The sequence below is a fragment of the Leopardus geoffroyi genome, chromosome C1 (assembly GCF_018350155.1).
Source record: "Leopardus geoffroyi isolate Oge1 chromosome C1, O.geoffroyi_Oge1_pat1.0, whole genome shotgun sequence".
NCBI classification, from domain to species: Eukaryota; Metazoa; Chordata; class Mammalia; order Carnivora; family Felidae; genus Leopardus; species Leopardus geoffroyi.
Window position 1 is genome coordinate 108,310,504 of NC_059328.1, and position 18,023 is coordinate 108,328,526.

At 45.1% G+C, this 18,023-nt stretch overlaps 1 protein-coding gene across 1 annotated transcript; it reads right to left on the bottom strand.

Annotated features, from left to right (window-relative positions):
* Positions 1–3,584: 3,584 nt before the first annotated feature.
* On the bottom strand, positions 3,585–12,505 carry LOC123596716 (serine protease 40-like). The gene is made up of 5 exons (XM_045475070.1): positions 12,368–12,505; positions 11,393–11,555; positions 9,152–9,426; positions 7,395–7,561; positions 3,585–4,082 (listed from the first exon to the last, which is right to left on the bottom strand). The coding sequence occupies exons 1-5, from the start codon at positions 12,489–12,491 to the stop codon at positions 3,765–3,767; spliced, it is 1,047 nt and encodes a 348-aa protein (XP_045331026.1). The 5' UTR covers positions 12,492–12,505; the 3' UTR covers positions 3,585–3,764.
* Positions 12,506–18,023: the final 5,518 nt, after the last annotated feature.

Consider the following 18,023-nt stretch of genomic DNA (forward strand, 5'->3'; position numbering starts at 1 on the left):
AACATACTTGGTGAATTATTCAAATTATTAAAATTTCAAATTATTCAATTTTCAAATATCAAATTATTCAAATAATTTATTCATTATTTTATTCATTATTATTTTACTTTTTTGTGTGTTTTTATTGAAATTCTAGTTAGTTAACCTACAGCATAATACTAGTTTCAGGTGTACAATATTCAGCACTTCAAAACAATACCTAGTGCTCATCACAAGTGCCCTCTTTAATCCCCATCACCTGTTTAACCCATGACCCCACCCACCTCTCCTTTGGTAACCATCAGTTTGTTCTCTATAGGTGAGAGTCAACTTCTAGGTTTGCCTCTTTACATAAGATCTTATGTTTTGAAGTGATCTCTACACCCAGTGTGGGGCTCAGACTCACAATCACGAGATCAAGAGTTGCATGGTCCATCAACTGAGACAGCCGGGTACCTCATGAATATTTTCTTTACTGAATTAATAAAGACTTTCCTTTCTTTCTTTCTTTCTTTCTTTCTTTCTTTTTTTTTTTTTTTTTTAGCAGGAGAGTGGACCCAAGTAATCTAGACCCCCTGTAGCAATTATCTCCTGTCTGTCCCTCCAGGCATACTCTCCACCCCATCCCACTCCTTCTGTGGGGGTGGAAGTGCAAGCTGGAAGGCCTGACAGGTTCCTATTCTCTCTGGCCACAGTGGGTTCAACCAGAGGGGAGACTCAGCTGAAGATCTGAGGAGGCGACAGAAGTGGTCACAGTGTTTATTTCCACAAAAACTCTATTTGGGAGGTTTCCTCAGTTAGCTATGTCCCTCAGCTGTCAGTCCTTGCTCCTCTTCTCCCTTCCCTGTTCCTTAGGGCCAGGGGTGGGGGGAGTGGAGGGTGGCAGAGCTTATGCCAGGCTCCTGCACTGGCTTCCTCTTCTCCTTATCCCCAACCATACCTTAGAAATTAGATCTTTTGTAAAGAAACTCCACACATTATCCTACCATAAGTGTGCCAGCTCCAAAGTCCATACTTTGTAATGTCTACACAAAGTAGCAACTGCATGCCTCTTTCATCTGTGTTTACCTGTTATTCATCCAATCTGTTGTGCCTTCTAATTCAACCATTGTATTTTCATACACAATATTTTGACTTGGTTCTTTCCTGTGGTTTCTTTGTCTTGGGTCTTATTGCTAATAATATTTTCCTATATCCATAAGGATATTTATTGCGTTTATTAATTTTTGGTGGTCTGTCTCTTCTAATAATTCTATTTCAAATAACATATAACGTCCAATCTTCTGTATTTCTTATGTGGCAATCATACTTCTCAGTTGTGCAGTTATTTTGACACATGTGCTCATATAACCCATGGGTTAGCAGCTACTCTGTCACTCTTTGGTACAGTATACCAGAGAAGGACAGAAGTCCTGGTGAGTTCAAGGACAAGGGAGGGTGACCCTAGACCAGACGCCGCAGGCATCAAAAATCCACTCTTAACCTCTCCTCCATACTGATATCTGCCAGGCATTTTCTGCAGCCAAGACTTCAACATTAAAACTCTTAGAAGAAATCACAGTGGAAGAATCAAGTCTCCCATGTAGTACTCCCCCTGACCTCAGGGGTAGAAGTGTGGGCACGGAGGGCATGTACTCAAGATGGCTATCAGAAGCTACACACTAGTTGACACATCCACCCTGGAATACACTGGCACCTGAGAAAGATTAGGCAGCATTTGTCACATGGTATTGGATGGGGGGAGAGTGGGACATGCAAACAGCCTTCAAGCCCATCCTATCATTGCCCTACTCTCTTAACCCAGCTACAGGCCACTTCAGGAAAACTTTACTTCCTCTAGGATTTCTTGTTGATTCTACATTTCCTTCTCACCTCCCCTGCTCATCCAGGGTTGATGTGGGAGTGCGACCTAGCAGCCCATTGGGAGCTTCTGATGGCGGGTCTGGTGAAATCCACCTCAGCAGCACTCCCAGCCTGTTCCCCAGCCCCAGTCCTACTGGCCTTCCAGACCTGCTCTGCACCCTGACATCAGTCTTGTTATTTGGGATCTTTCCTTGTCACTGACCAGGGCCACACTTGGGACAGTTAACCCAAGCCTCTCAAGGTACCTCTCAAAATTAACCTGAGAGAGGAAATCACACAGGGCCTGAGGTGCCTGAGAATGGCCTGCATTAGAGGGAAGACCTCTGAGCTCCTTAAGAAATCTGGGTTTGAATTTCTGCTCTGCTATTTACTACCCACATCACCTCAGACAAGTTACTTAACCATGCTAGATCTTGGGTTAAGATCTGTAAAAAGGGATCAAACATGGACAATAATACCAAACATTGAAGCTGGCTGTAACAGGGAAGTGGGCTGTGGGAAAGTTGTGATTTGGCAGATCTTCAGAGTGGACTGGAAATGTATTTGCATCTACTGAGTTAGGGGACCCAAGAAACTTCATGCAGGACCAACAGTCACACCACTCGGTGCTTCACATAGAAACATGGCTATTGATGGACAAAGCAGAAGTCACTGTGGGAGAGAAACCCAGCACAGTCAGCACAAAGCCACCATGGGTTGAAGGTAAGTGGAAGTTCTAGGGGCAGTGGGTAGATAATGCTCCAAATCTGAACTAAGTGCTGACTCCCACCTCCGGGCCCAGCAATCCAGCCAGGAAGCCCCATAACTGAGTCTACTAATAGGGAGAGAATGCTTTTTTTTTTTTAAATCACTTCCAGACACTGCTGAGCTAGGAAGGAAACCTCTGCATGAGTAGCAGAGGGCTTAAAGCCAGCAAGATTCTGGTGACCATGTGGATGTGACTTCACCTATTTTCACCCACTGGTGAGAGTCCAGGCTATCTGGGGGACAAGATTGGAAAGAATTTGCACAGAACACCTGATGGCATTTTGATACAGTGGATCTGCAATGGTTGAGGGCTTCTCCCTGATCACCAAGAGTTCAGGGTGGGTCTTGTGGTTATGAGACTCTTAGTATTCTGCTAACTAGTTACAATTCTGTGACCCAGACATATTTGTAGGGGACAGTTCAGGACATGGGTTAAGGCTCAGTGCTGGGCCAGCAAGTCCTGGGTCAGCCAAACCACAAGCTATGACAGGTTCCCAGGGGGTGGGGGGCTGGGCCCCTGGAGATAGGGGGAAGACAGGTACTGTGGGTACAAGGCGAATAGACTAACAGCAGAGATCTGAGGGCAGCTGACCTGTGATTTTGGACCTTAGCCTGGTAGCCAGAGCCCTTCACAGTCTACTTTAAATAGAGCCTTTCAAATAGAACCTCTGTGACCTGTGGGCCTGGAGTATCCTTCTTCATCTCCAGCTCAGGGCAAATCATCCACCCGTAGGGCGACCCGTCCCTATCGCACTGGCCATTAGTGTTCTGTGGGACCTAGGGGATGCCACTTCTTCCATGGGGTGAGGCCTTGGGCCCTAAGCCATGGCAGCTCTTTGGAAGACTCCTCAAGGCTAGTGATTCAGTTCCAGATAGCTAGCCAGGCCCTCAGTGTCCTTGCCCTTCCCTACTCCCAGCTGAGGGAGCAGGGAGAACTTCATGTGCCAAGGAGTTTGAATGACAGTAGGGTGGGGACAGAAGGTAGCTCTGATAGGTCAGAAACAGGAGCAGGAAGCTTCTTTAATATATTTTTTTAAAATTTTATCAGGCCTGGAGTAAGCTTCAGATGGACAGGATTGCTCAGAGATGGACACATTTAAGAAGAATGTAGAGCCTGTTGGCATTAATGCAAACAAGCTTGTTGGGGAGGGCCAGGAGGGGCATCACAGGGTCTGTCACAGAATCCTTAGGAAAATCAGCAGTAGGAGGAAGGTCTGTAAAGACACAAGGGTTATGCAGGTGCTGGGTTTGTGGACAGTGCCCAGAGAAGAAAAGTCACTCAAAATAGGAGGTTTGTCCTGAGAAGGAGCAAAAGAAGGATCAGGATTGGGCAAGGTGCTCCGCTTCTCACTGATCCAGTGGGAAAAGTAGGTGAGCCTGGTGAAGACGCTGGGGCCTATGGGATAGCGGCAGGCCTGGCTCCAGCTAGACAGCCCCATCAGAAACCAAGTGCCACCGTTCAGCTTGCAGACCAAGGGGCCTCCAGAATCTCCCTGAGGAAAGAGACAGCATGAGTCATGGGGACCAAAATAGAGGGGGACACACATGGTTTAGACAGTGTGAAGTGCCTTTGCCCTCCACCAGAGTGGAGTTTAGGAAGCCTCATGTCAAGGTGGGGCTGTGAATTGTTCTCATCAGAATTACATGGAGGATTTGAAAAATCCAGACACAGAGTCCCACTGCAGACCTCTTTGATCAAAATCGCAAGGGTAGGGCTTTGGAGCTCACTTCACAAAGCCTGTGGAGGGGACTCTGAGCATCCTTCTAAGCTGGCAGTCATAGACCTATCAGAATATGCAGGCAGACTCCAGATATCAGACACCAGCCCTTTGTGCTCCCAATCCTGAGTGAAGGTACCACCTGAAGTCCCATGGGGCTTGCAGGCCTCTGGGTAATTATCAGTCCAGTACAACATCCCACCTGGGCATTTGTTTTTGACTTATTAAGGTCTCTGGTTTGTGGAGCTTCTTTAGAAAACGCAAACTGTTAAATGTGCTCAGCAGAAAAGAAGTGATCCCAAGTCCAAACTGGTAGGGTGGTCAGAATGGCAGGGAGCCCAAGGGGGTTCCAGAAAAATGCTAAGGACTTTGAGGTCAGGACTCCAAGGCAGGAAGGCACCATTGGGCATAATGCTTCTATCTCATGGGTTATAAAGTAGGGACCAAAGAAACATAGCACCCTTTAGCCTTCTGTTGAATAAACATGACCGAGTACCCTGTGTGTAAGAGACACTGATATGACACAGAACATGAACACAGTACAACACACACCATGCACAGATGCAAGATGTGGAACAGAGGTACCCAGGGGGTGGTAAATGGCAGGAAAGGCTGCCCTAACTGGACCGTCAGAGAGCCTCTAAGCAGAGATGGGAGGGATGAGCAAGGCCTGACCTGGAATTTGCAGGCACAGGTAGGCGGCCTGCTTGGCACAGGTGAGGCTGAGAAGTGGCAGGGCCAGGCCCAGGCTTATCAGCTGGGAGGGTATGGATGAAGGGACATTGAAGGACACTCAGCAGGGAGGTAGTGTGACCTGATACAGATTCTAAAAGGATGGTAGGATTTCTGGGGCTGGGTGAAGCACAGTATGTGGCAGGGCAGAAATCAGCACAGGGAGACCAGTCATGAACTACTGCAGCAGAAAGAGACTGATAAAGACAGGCAAGAAATGGTGAGGCACAGATTTGCCCTACCTGACCCTTTCCCTCCATTTAAGGTAAAAATGGAGCAAGGCAGGAAAAGCAGAATAAGGGCTGAGTGGTGGGTCCTTGGAGGTCAGAAAGAGGAGGAAGAAAGCAGGAGACACAAGAGGGGCTGCCCTTCAAGTATGATGGGATGTGCTGCAGGGTGCATGGCCAAGCACCAAGTGGGAGGAGGTCAGAGGTGCAACTAGGCATCTGGCTGTCTTGGTGAGAAAACTGTGGAGGAAGGGCGAGCACAAAAGTCTGATAGAATGGGCTGAGGCAAGAAAGAGAAGTGAGTAAGCCAGAGAGGGCCCTTGAAGTGGGTGAGCCCTGTGGGAAGGCAGGCTGAGAATCAGGGCCCAGGACAGAGAGCTGGGGAAAAGGGAAGGTATGTGTAGGGTGTTTTAAGATGGGCATCATGACAGTATGTTTTTCAGCTGATGGGAGATGGTCAAGGAGAGAGACAAAGAGGTAGCAAAAGGAGCAGGAGAGGAAGGAGCTCTGTATGAGGAAGCATGTGGGGGCCATAGCTCCAAGCTTTTCTAGGTTTGACTATGATCATGCCACTTCACCTTGAGCTATCCACTTTCCTCTTTGGGTCTCAGTTTCTCCACCATAGAATAGAAGGATTCCACAGAGTAGGAGAAAATATTCTTAATACATATATTCAATAACATACTCATATTCTAAAATTCAATGAGAAAGACACACAATCTCATTGAAATAATGGCAAAAAAATTTGAATAGACACTTTTAAAAAGAGGCAATACACATATGAAAAAAGTGCTTATTTTCATTATTCACAGAGAAATTCTCAGAGAAATGCAAATTAAAAATCACATTGAAAATGGCGGGCAACATGAAGTACTGGAGGCAATGTGGAGCAAACACAACTGTCAGCCCCTGCTGGGGGGAGTGCAAACTGGTACCAGTGGATTGGAAAGCTGCTCCTCAGTACCTGTGAGAGACAAACCTGTGCATATCTTATGGCACAGTAATTCTACTCCCAGGGTTATACTCAACCAAAATGTGAACCCATGTGCACTAAAACACATGCACTAGGATGTTCGCAGCAAATCTATTTGTAATGGTCTCAAGTGGAAACTATCCAAATGCCACCAAGACTAGAATAGATAAATAAAATTATAGTATATCCACACAGTGGATACCATACAGCAACAAGATGAACAATGTAAACTACACACAAGATGCATAAATCTCAGAAACATAATATTGACCAGATGAGAATTCATCCTCTATAATTCCATGTAGGTAAGTCCCGACACTAATCCACAGAGCTTCAGAAGCCAGGACTAGTCTCAGGGAGTTAGTAACAGGAAGGAAGTATCAGGAGGATTCTTTAGGTGCTGGTTGTTACGTGATTGTGCCAATTTCTTTTTTTTTTATTTAATTTTTTAAAAAATGTTTACTCATTTTTAACACAGAGAGAGAGAGAGAGAGAGAGAGAGAGAGAGAGAGAGAGAATGGGAGGGACAGCGAGAGGGAGATACAGAATCTGAAGCAGGTTTCAGGCTCTGAGCTGTCAGAGAGCCCGCCATGCAGCTCGAACTCACGAACTGCGAGATCATGACCTAAGCCGAAGTCAGACGCTCAACTGAGCCACCCAGGCGCCCCAAAAGTTTTTTTTAATGTTTATTTATTTTTGAGACAGAGAGAGACAGACAAATAGAGTGCAAGCAGGGGAGGGGTAGAGACAGAGGGAGACACAGAATCTGAAGCAGGCTTCAGGCTCTGAGCTGTCAGCACAGAGTCGGACATGAGGCTCAAACTCACGGACCACAAGATTATGACCTGAGCTGAAGTTGGACGCTTAACAGACTGAGCCACCCAGGTGTCCCTGATTGTGCAAATTTCTAAAAATGCATCAAATGGCACATGTCTAAATTATGCCCTTTTCTATGCATGCTATTCTTCAACAACGTTTTTTTTTTAAACGAAGAAATGTATGGAATGAACTAGTATTCTTTCGGGTCTTCTGACCTTCAGTTCTGACACTTCAGGCTGGGGTGAGCTTAGGAGGAGGAAGTCAGGGGCAGGATCCAGAGAAGACACAAAGGGAGAGGGGAGTTCCCACTTGATAAACAGAGCCAATCTCACTTACTCTGCAGATGGACTTTCCTGTCATGAGGTCCCCAGCACAAAACATATCCTCGTGTATAGAATATTCACTGCTGCTGGAGTCTGGCGATTGGAAATACATTTTACAGACCTCACTGTCAATGATGCCAACCTCTCCCTCCTGCAGCTGAAATGGCGCAGCCAGGAAATCTGCAGGGGTCAGGAGTGGGGGAAGGTCAGATGTGGGTTGGAGCCTGAGAGAAGGGCTAGCTACCTCCCCAACCGGCCTGCTAATGGACATGCTGCCATTTCCAACTGACAGGATTGGGGAAGTCTCTCAGAGGACTTGCAAAGATGAAGGGACAAGACATTTAAGGCAGACAAGAGAGCAAAGGTGAGGGGTCTGCAGTGGGAAGTGCCAGGAGGGAGGTCAGGGTGGCTGCAGTGGAGTGGGAGTTGAAAAAAATGAGACAAGGTCACAGCAGGGTCCAGAGCGAGCAAGGCCTCTTCACCAGTATGTGGAGTTTGGATTTCTCTCAAGCACACTGGGAAACCACTGAAGGGTCTCCTTGTGTTTTGAAAATAATTAATCCGGCAGTTATGCAGATACAGAAGTAGAGGTGGAGGGTGGAAGTTGAGAGTCCTGGCTTGGCCCAGGTTCCAGTGATGCACCTAATGGATGCTGGGTGGGGTGAGGTAGTATGTCGAATAAGACATGGCCCAGTCTCAACGAGCAGCTGGTCTGTGGATGCTTTCCATGTGGATTCTATTCCCACAGATTGCTCACAGATCAGACTGGTGTTTTCAGTGTCACAGTGACAGCTCTGTCCTGTGGAGTGCTTGCCATGTACAGCTCTCACATGTCCTCGGGGACAACCCAGGCCCAGCAACTGTGGTCAGGGAGAGGACAGAACAGCTGCAGGCTGAGTCTATCATTGATGTCAGATGCTCCCTGACCTGCTGGCTGCTCTAGCCTGCAACTTCCCCTCATACCCCAATTCCTATCCTCCGACCAGTTTTGCAGAATCCTCCTTGCTCTGCCAGTGGTTCTTAATGAGTGACAGTGCTTCCCAAGAGGGTGTCTTTGGAAATGTTGAAGCATTGGCTGTTTTCATGACTAGACAGTGTGATTGATATTTGTGGCCAGAGCTCAGCAAAGAAAATCTTGCCCCAAATACCTCCAGTGAGATACTCTGCCAGATCATGACCCTATGACCCTACAAATCACGGCAAATTTACATTCTGCTTTTTTCACTCTATGTTACATTTTCCTAAATTAAAAGCATTTTCCATTGTGTTAAAAAAATATTTGCCCACCATTTCTCCTCTCTCAGCCTAAAAATGTACAAGCCCAGCAAGCTGGCAGAACAGGCAAGTTTTACTTGAATTAATGGATGAGGGGAAGTGAGATTCACATAGGAATATGTTCTTAATCCAGAAACACCCAAATTTGCCTCTCAAGCCAACAAGCAAACTTGTTTTCATTTCCTTACTGTTATGCTTCCCTGAGTACCTTCTATGGTAGGGGAAGCCCAAGAGGTGCCTGATGAAGCTTTGGAGGGGCCTGACATGGTCTCATGCAGGACCTGTGAATCAGAGTGGAATCCTAAATGGCTTGGAGTCAAAGAGCCCAAGTTCTTGATTCCAAAAGTTAGATATGCTCAGACTTTTTGAAGCATGACAGAAGGAAACTGAAGCTTTAGAAGGAAATGGTATCAGGGCTGGAAGGGCCCCACAATGGTTAACACACCTTCCTCCTCCACCACCCTTACCCTCCCTGCCTGCCCTGCTTCTACTCACCATCCTCAGTGATCATCCCCCAACCGGTTATCCAGCAGCTGCTGTGAAGGGGCAGCTTCATGGTAGGCCCCGGCAGGCAGGCAGGGAGGATGTGAGAAGTAAAGTTCACAGATAGATGCAGTTGCAACAGAGCGATGTCACTGCCCATGTAGTAGCGCTTGTTAAAGTCATTGTGAACAATGACTCGATACACCGTCATCTGCCGGCTATGCTCAGTGGGATGTTGGAGCTGATGGTACCCTAGCAGGACCTGGTAGTCAGATGGTTCATGGGACCTGTTGTGAGAGGCTGTATTATCACCTGTCTCCTCTGAGCACTGGGCTAACACCCTTGCACTCTCACCTGATTGCCTACCCCCAACTCTCCCAACCCCATAAGCAACCAGACATCACCATTATTCCAGAGGTTGTTCTCTCCTCCCTTCCTAATATTCTCATCAGGTGGGCTGGATTCTTGTCTGTCTATTGCCTCAGGAAATCTGTCCTTTGAAAGTTTCTGATGGCTTTCCCAGTATGCCCCCAAATCAAAGGAGCAGAGAATCTCAGTGCTGGCAAGAAACATTGGGGCACATCAAACTATACCCCTTCATTTTAGAACAGAGGAGACTTGGCTCCTTCCCAGCTCTGACCAGAACCATTGGAAGGTCCCATGGCTTGGAGTGGTTCTCAAAGACCCCATTTCTCAGTGCAGAATCATCCATTCCCTCTTCCCATTCTTCACACTCAGACTTCCCTAAAGGATGAACCCCATCTGGAGACAGGCACTCAATAAGTCTGTGTGGAGCAAACAGGCGAGCACATGGAACTGAACTTGCTTCTGGAATGTGAGCAGCTTTCCAACATACGTGGTCTGCTTGTGCTGCTCCCTTGCCCAGACTCCGTGTGACTGGATTCTTCTCCCACAAGGCCGTACTAGCTCCAAGCCCCTCCTCTGATGCAACCCATGGTACCTCTCCTGACACTGGCTCAGGGTCTACCCTCTTGCATATTCTGGCCTTTCCATCCTGCAGCACAGTAGCTGGCTTCATGTGTCACTTTCCTGATAGGATGAGAAACTTCAAGGTGGGTCTTGCATCTCCACATCCTCCACGGTGGGCCTCACAAGGGGCCTACCACCCACGAGTGCTGAATAAATGAACAGAACCCAAGTGCTTCTCAAAGCCAGTTGATGCCAGTGGCTCTTACCTCCTCTGACTTCGAGTGTGATATTCTCCCCGCTCCCTCTGGGCACAGAGTAAGCTCAGGATACACCTGAGATGCAGCCCACTCTCCTATCTGTGTCCCATCCGAGGACAGAGGCCATTTGCTTCATGCCTCACTCTGGCCTATGGAGACAGTGGTGAACACAGTTGATCTTAGGCACATATTTCTTACAGAAGTGACAGGAATTTCTGGATGCTGGTTAAACAGCCAGAGTCCCATGATGCTTCCATAGAGAAATGTGCTAGAATGTGCAGGTGGTTAGGACCCAGGGAAGCCTCTGGCAGTTGTGCCAATGATGACCTTTGAACAGCCTGATTGGAAGAAGACAAAATAATTGCCCAATTTGTCCAGGCTCTAATGCTCCCCCAGCCCTGGAAAGTGGGGACCCTAGAACTATTGCTCTGACTTAAAGCCTAAAACCTGTGCCATATGTTCAGCCAGGGATACTACACACCCACTACCATCTGCACAAGAGGAAACAAACCCACTGACATCTTGTTGGCCTGTCTAGAGCTGGGCAAGATGTAGAATGCAGAATCTACCTTGAGTGGGAACAGGACTCAGAATCCTAAAATTTAAAGAAGACAAAAAGTGGGCTGGAGGCAATGACTTTGGAACTAAAGTTTGTTTTCCAGTACTTACTGATAATCACAATTAAAGTTAATTTCTACTTAGCTATGTACAAGTAATGTACATGTAGCTGAGACAGCCGTACCATCTTGGTATTACCAAAGTGTGAGAAGGGGGACAGATGGGAACATCCCTGAAGGAAGAGATAAGGTAAATGGTCTTTGTACTGGGAGATGTGAACTCAGAGAGTCAGGAGACTGGAGTAAGGTGGTGAGAAGGGATGGCATTCCAAGTAGAGGGGAATGCTCGGTCAAAGGCAGGGGCAACAGTGCACACAGACACCTGGTGGTGGCCAGGAACAAAGCCTAGGGAAAAAGGTCTGGGACATCATTCTCCCCCTTCTGTTCTGTCCATCTTGTATTCCCTCCCCAATCCCACGTGAGTCACTGGGCCCATTGGGAACACGCACTTTTGGAAGCAGTGGGCAGCTGAGATCACCCAGTAGGCATCTATGAGGGCAGCTCCACAGATGTGCTTGCCGTGGTAGAGCAGGCTGGCCTGCCATGGCCACCGACGGTCTGGTGCATTCTGGCCACCAAAGATCTTCCCAGTTACTGCTGGCTTCCCACACACTGTGGAGACAATCCTACCCATGAGGCACCATGAGGTATTATGGATGCCAGTCTTGGTGTCTCTGGATGTCAGCATCAACAGGACACAGGGCCACCGTGGCCCCTCCTCACTTTTCAGCTGGGAAATCTAAGGCCCAGGGTGAAGAGACATGGCTCATGTAACAAAGAGCCACCTGGCTTTGCTGGTGATGGTAGTACTAAGGAAACAGCCTGTGGGTTTCAGTAAGAAGGGGGGGGGGTGAGGTTTGTGGTGCAGGCACCTGCAGAGGTACACATCTGCATACCACTGGGGTGCGCAAGTCAAGACCAGGAGGTGGTGCTGCCCCAGGTGCTTCACCAGACCTTATTTCACTTAACTAGCACACCATTATTTGAAGTCCCAGAAACTAAGGACTTAGGGATGCTGTTTACTCAGGGCCACTGAGGATTAAGTGGTTGCATCCCTCCCACCTCAGTCCAATATTCTAGGGAGACTGAGGCCAAATGGAGCACATTTTGCTTGATAATTCTCCTGAAGCACTGTATCCTGTTCTTAAAATGAAGAGGTTTTGGGGGTCCACACAGACAGGCCAGTGCTGAACCTCTGCTCTTGAACTGAGGAGGCTTGAGATCCAGAAGGAAAGAGCTGGCAAGAAGAGGGGGTGCTCTGGTCTCCTCAGCCATGGGTCTCCCTTACCGTGCCGAAGGGGAACCCAGGAATTCTAAGGCCCCACTCAGCCAGGTAGAGGTCCTCCTGGCCGGTGGGGTGGGTGAGGGACACTTGAGAGGTGGGGGAACCTGACGCCCCTCACCATACTCCCCCCCACACTCACCATCCGCAGCAGTTCCCTCGGGCTCAGCACGAAGCAACAGTGGGCACAGCCAGAGCAGGGCTGTGGCCAGCACGCAGGCCCCCTGCCAGGCTGGGCCTGAGCCCTCGGCCCGGGCGCTTGCCATTGGGCCAGTCCACGTCGTCTTCCCAGACGAGAGGCCTGCGCCACGCGAGGCCGCAAGGGCTGCTGGGAAACCGTCTCCCTCTGTGGGGAGTGTCGCCTCCTGCCCTGCAGCCTGTGTGGGTACCAGAAGGAGGCAATGGGCCCACACACGATGCCAGAGCCCCTAGGCTGATGGGAGAAGCAGAGGACATATAGAGTCTTCTGCCAAGGGACCCCAGTTTGATGGCAGACACAGCGTGGTTATGGTGGATGCCTAGGAATATGTACTAATGGTCAGAGGTCATGTGCTTATATAATGTCACCAAATATTTCTAACTGGCTTTCAAGATCCAATGCACTCATTTCTACCCCTCCCCCATTCACATAATTAGGTCAGACCCACTATGGATAATATCTGTTTCTTAAACTCACTTAAGCAATACAGCATGGCATAGTAATGGGGTGGATATTTCATTATAGTCACAGGTGGCAAGAGGGCATTATGCAAGGGTATGGGTTGTATGCGGAGTTCAACCTCTGGCTGCCAACAACTTATGTTCTTCCCAAATGCAAAATCATTCACTATATTCCAAGGTCCCCAAGAGTCTCATTCCATTACAGTATCAACTCAAAATTCAGAGACTCATCTGTTAGAGAAGGTCACTGAGAGGATATGACCACTGGTTGATCTTAGAGCTAGATCCAGGCAGAAGAGGCCCCTCACTCTCCCCTGGCCTTGGAATGTATGCTTTGCCCACCAAGTGGGAGCTGCTTCAAGGACACCCAAGACAAGCCTCATATTTAAGTTCTCTTGCTAATTAAACCTGCCACCTACCAATCTGCAGCAGCCTTCCTCTTTTTCTAGCCTCTCCTTGACCTCTGCGAACAGGGGCCAATCTGTGAGCCAACCTAGTCATCTAAATGTAAGCATCAGTATCTCATCAGCTCAAAGTGCAAAATCTCATCATTTAAATCCTCTAAGTTAGGTGAGGATGAGGTTCCTAGCTTTAATCCATTAAACATAGTTCTTAAACAAAATTTTTCCTCCATCTGAGGACCTATAAAACTAAAGAAACTACCTACCCAACATTCCCAACACACAATGGTGGGACAGGCCTAGGATAACAATGCAAGACATTGCCATTCAAAGAGGGAGGAGGAGGGGAGATGGAAAATACAAAGGAGTTACTTGTGCATAAGTTTGTATATCCTACTGGACAAGATTTCAAGGCCATAGGAAAGAATTCTCTGTGACTCGTGGCTCTGCTCTTTAGACTCTTGGTTATCCTTCTCCTGCTTTTTCTTTTAATTTTAATATTTGCTTATTTCATTATTTATTTATTTATATTTATTTATTTATTTATTTGCTTTTTATTTATTTATTTATTTAAATTTACATCCAAAGTAGTTAGCATATAATGCAATAATGATTTCAGAAGTAGATTCCAGTGATTCATCCCCTATACATAACACCCAGTGCTCATCCTAACAAGTGTCTTCCTTAATGCCCCTTATACATTTAGCCCATCCCTCCACCCACAACCCCTCTGGCAACCCTCAATTTATTCTCTATATTTAAGAGTCTCTTATGTTTTGTCTGCTTCTTGTTTTTATACTATTTTTGCTTCCCTTCCCTTACATTCATCTATTTTCTATCTTAAATTCCACATATGAGTGAAGTCATATAATACTTGTCTTTCTCTGACCGATTAATTTTGCTTAGCATAATACCCTCTAGTTCCATCCACACAGTTGCAAATGGCAAGACTTCATTCTTTTTGATTGCTGAGTAATACTTCATTGTATATATATACCACATCTTCTTTATCCATTCATCTGTGGATGGACATTAGGGCTCTTTCCATACTTTAGCTATTGTTGATAGCACTGCTATACATTGGGGTGCATGTGCCCCCTTCGAAACAGCAAACCTGAATTCCTTGGATAAATACCTAGTAGTGCAATTGCTGGGTTGTAGGGTAGTTCTATTTTTAATTTTTTGAGGAATCTCCATACCGTTTTCCAGAGTGGCTGCACCAGTTTGCATTTCCATCAGTAGAGCAAAAGAGATCCTCTTTCTCCACATCCTCACCAACATCTGCTGTTGCCTGAGTTAATTTTAGCCATTCTGATTGGTGTGAGATGATATCTCATTGTGGTTTTGATTTGTATTTCCCTGATGATGTTGATGTTGAGCATTTTTTCATGTGTCTGTTAGTCATTTGGATGTCTTCCTTGGAAAAGTGTCTATTCATGTCTTTTGTCCATTTCTTCACTAGATTATTTGTTTTTTGGGTGCTGAGTTTGATAAGTTCTTTATTGATTTTGGATACTAACCCTTTATCTGATATGTCATTTGCAAATATCTTCTCCCATTCCATTGGTTGCCTTTTAGTTTATAGTTTTGATGATTGTTTCCTTTGTTTTTGTTTCCCCCAAAGACAAGTTGAGTAAGAAGTTGCTGTGGCCGAGGTCAAAGAGGTTTTTGCCTACTTTCTCCTCTAGGATTTTGATGGCTTCTGTCTTACGTTTAGGTTTTTCTTGCATTTTAAGCTTACTTTTGTGCATGGTGTAAGAAAGTGGTCCAGGTTAATTTTCTGCATGTCACTGTCCAGTTTTCCCAACATCGTTTGCTAAAGAGACTGTCTTTATTCCACTGGATATTCTTTCCTTCTTTGTCAAAGATGAGTTGGCCATACATTTGTGGGTACATTTCTGGGTTTTCTATTCTGTTCCATTGATCTGAGTGTCTGGTTTTGTGCCAGTACCATACTGTCTTGGTGATTACAGCTTTGTAACACATCTTGAACTCTGGGATTGTGATGCCTCCAGCTTTGGTTTTCTTTTTAGAATTGCTTTCACTATTCGGGGTCTTTTCTGGTTCCATACAAATTTTAGGATTGTTTGTTCTAGCTATGTGAAGAGTGCTGGTGTTATTTTGATAGGAATTGCATTGAATATGTAGATTGCTTTGGGTAGTATTCACATTTTAACAACATTTTTTCTTCCATAAGCATGGAATATTTTTCAAATTTTTTGTGTCTTCAATTTTCTTTCATAAGCTTTGTATAGTTTTCAGTGTATAGATTTTTCATGTCTTTGGTTAGGTTTATTCCTAGGTATATTATGGTTTTTGGTGCAACTGCAAATGGGATAAATTCCTTGATTTCTCTTTCTGTTGCTTCATTATTGGTGTACAGGAATGCAACTGATTTCTGTGCATTGATTTAATATCCTGTGACTTTGCTGAATTCATGGAGGTTTTTGGTGGAATATTTTGGGTTTTCTATATAGAGTATCATGTCATCTGCAAAGAGTGAAAGTTTGACTTCCTCCTTGCTGAATTTGATGCCTTTTATTCCTTTGTGTTGTCTGATTGCTAAGGCTAGGACTTTCAACACTATGTTGAATAACAGTGGTGAGAGTGGACCTCCCTGTCTTGTTCCTGACCCTAGGGGGTAAGCTCTCAGTTATTCCCCATTGAGGATGATATTAGCAGTGGGTCTTTCATATATGACTTTTAAGATCTTGAGGTATGGTCCTTCTATCCCTACTTTCTTGAGGGTTTTTATCAAGAAAGGATGCTGTGTTTTGTCAAATGTTTTCTATGCATCTATTGAGAGGATAATGTGGTTCTTGTCCTTTCTTTTATTGAGGTGATGTATCACATTGATTGTTTTGCAGACATTGAATCAGTCCTGCATCCCAGGTATAAATCCCACTTGGTCATGGTGCATAATTCTTTTAATGTATTGTTGGATCCAGTTGGCTAGTATCTTGTTGAGGATTTTTGCATCCATGTTCATCAAGGAAATTGGTCTGTAGTTCTCCTTTTATTGGGGTCTTTGTCTGGTTTTGCAATCAAGGTAATGCTGGCTTCATAGAATGAGTTTGGAAGTTTTCCTTCCATTTCTATTTTTGGTAACAGCTTCAAAAGAATAGGTGTTAACACTTCTCTAAATGTTTGGTAGAATTCCCCTGGAAAGCCATCTGGCCCTGGACTCTAGTTTTTTGGGAGATTTTTGATTACTAATTCAATTTCTTTACTGGTTATGGGTCTGTTCAAGTTTTCTATTTCTTTTTGTTTCAGTTTCGTTTTGTTTCAGTTTATATGTTTCTAGGAACTTGTCCATTTCTTCCAGATTGCCCAATTTGTTGGTGTATAACTTCTCTTTTTTCTTATTATTGTTTGTATTTCTGCAGTGTTGGTTGTGGTCTCTCTTCTGCTGGTTTTGGGTTTATTTGATGTTCTTTTTCCAGCTCTTTAAGGTATAAAGTTAGGTTGTGTATCTGAGACCTTTCTTTCTTCTTTAGGATGGCCTGGATTGCTATATACTTCCCTCTTATGACCGCCTTTGCTGCATACTAGAGGTTTTGGGTTGTGGTGTTATCATTTGTGTTGGCTTTCATGTACTTTTTAATTTCCCCTTTAATTTCTTGGTTAGCCCATTCATTCTTTAATAAGATGTTCTTTAATTTCCAAGTATTTGTTGTCTTTCCAAATTTTTTCTTGTGATTGATTTTGAGTTCCATAGCATTGTGATCTGAAAATATGCACAGTATGATCTTGATCTTTTTGTACTTGTTGAGGGCTGATTTGTGTCCCAGTATGTGGTCTATTCTGGAGAATGTTCCATGTGCACTTGAGAAGAATGTGTATTCTGCTGCCTTATGGAGAAATGTTCAGAATATATCTGTTAAGTCCATCTCATCCAGTGCATCATTCAAAGCCATTATTTCCTTGTCGATTTTCCGTTTAGATGATCTGTCCATTGCTGTGAGTGGGGTGTTGAAGTCCCCTACTATTATGGTATTATTATCAATGAGTTTCTTTATTTGTGATTAATTGATTTATATATTTGCATTCCTCCACAGTTGGAGCATAAGTGTTTACAATTTTTAGAACTTCTTGGTGGATAGACCCCTTAATTATGATATAATGCCCTTATTCATCTCTTGTTACAGTCTTTATTTTAAAATCTAGATTTTCTGATGTAAGTATGGCTACTCTGGCTTTCCTTTGGTGACCATTAACATGATAGATAGTTTTCCATCCCCTTACTTTCAATGTGAAGGTGCCTTTAGGTCTAAAATGAATCTCTTCTAAACAGCATGTAGATGGAATTTGTTTTCTTATCCATTCTGTTACCCTATGTATTTTGATTGGAGCTTTTAGTCCATTGACATTTAGAGTGAGTACTGAAAGATATGAATTTATTGCCATTATGTTGCCTGTAGAGTTGGAGTTTCTGATGGTGTTCACTAGTCCTTTCTAGTCTTTGTTGCTTTGGTCTTTTTTGTTTGTTCCATCTTTTCTCCCCCCAGAGAGTCCCCCTTAAAGTTTTTGCAGGGCTGATTTAGTGATCATGAATTCCTTTAGTTTTTGTTTGTCTGGGAAACTTTTTATCTCTCCTTCTATTTTGAATGACAGCCTTGCTGGATAAAGAATTCTTGGATGCATATTTTTCCAATTCAGCACATTGAATATATCCTGCCCCTCCTTTTTTGGCCTGCCTAGCTTCTGTGGATAGGTCTGCTGTGAACCTGATTTGTC

Bases quoted from the DNA above. Each gene is read 5' to 3' on its own strand.
- LOC123596716 (XM_045475070.1), bottom strand. From the start codon at position 12,491: ATGGCAAGCGCCCGGGCCGAGGGCTCAGGCCCAGCCTGGCAGGGGGCC. The intron at 11,556-12,367 runs GTGAGTGTGGGG...TTGTCTCCACAG, and splicing joins CGAGGGAACTGCTGCGGATG to TGTGTGGGAAGCCAGCAGTA. The intron at 9,427-11,392 runs GTGCGTGTTCCC...CTCTCACAACAG, and splicing joins GCTGCCCACTGCTTCCAAAA to GTCCCATGAACCATCTGACT.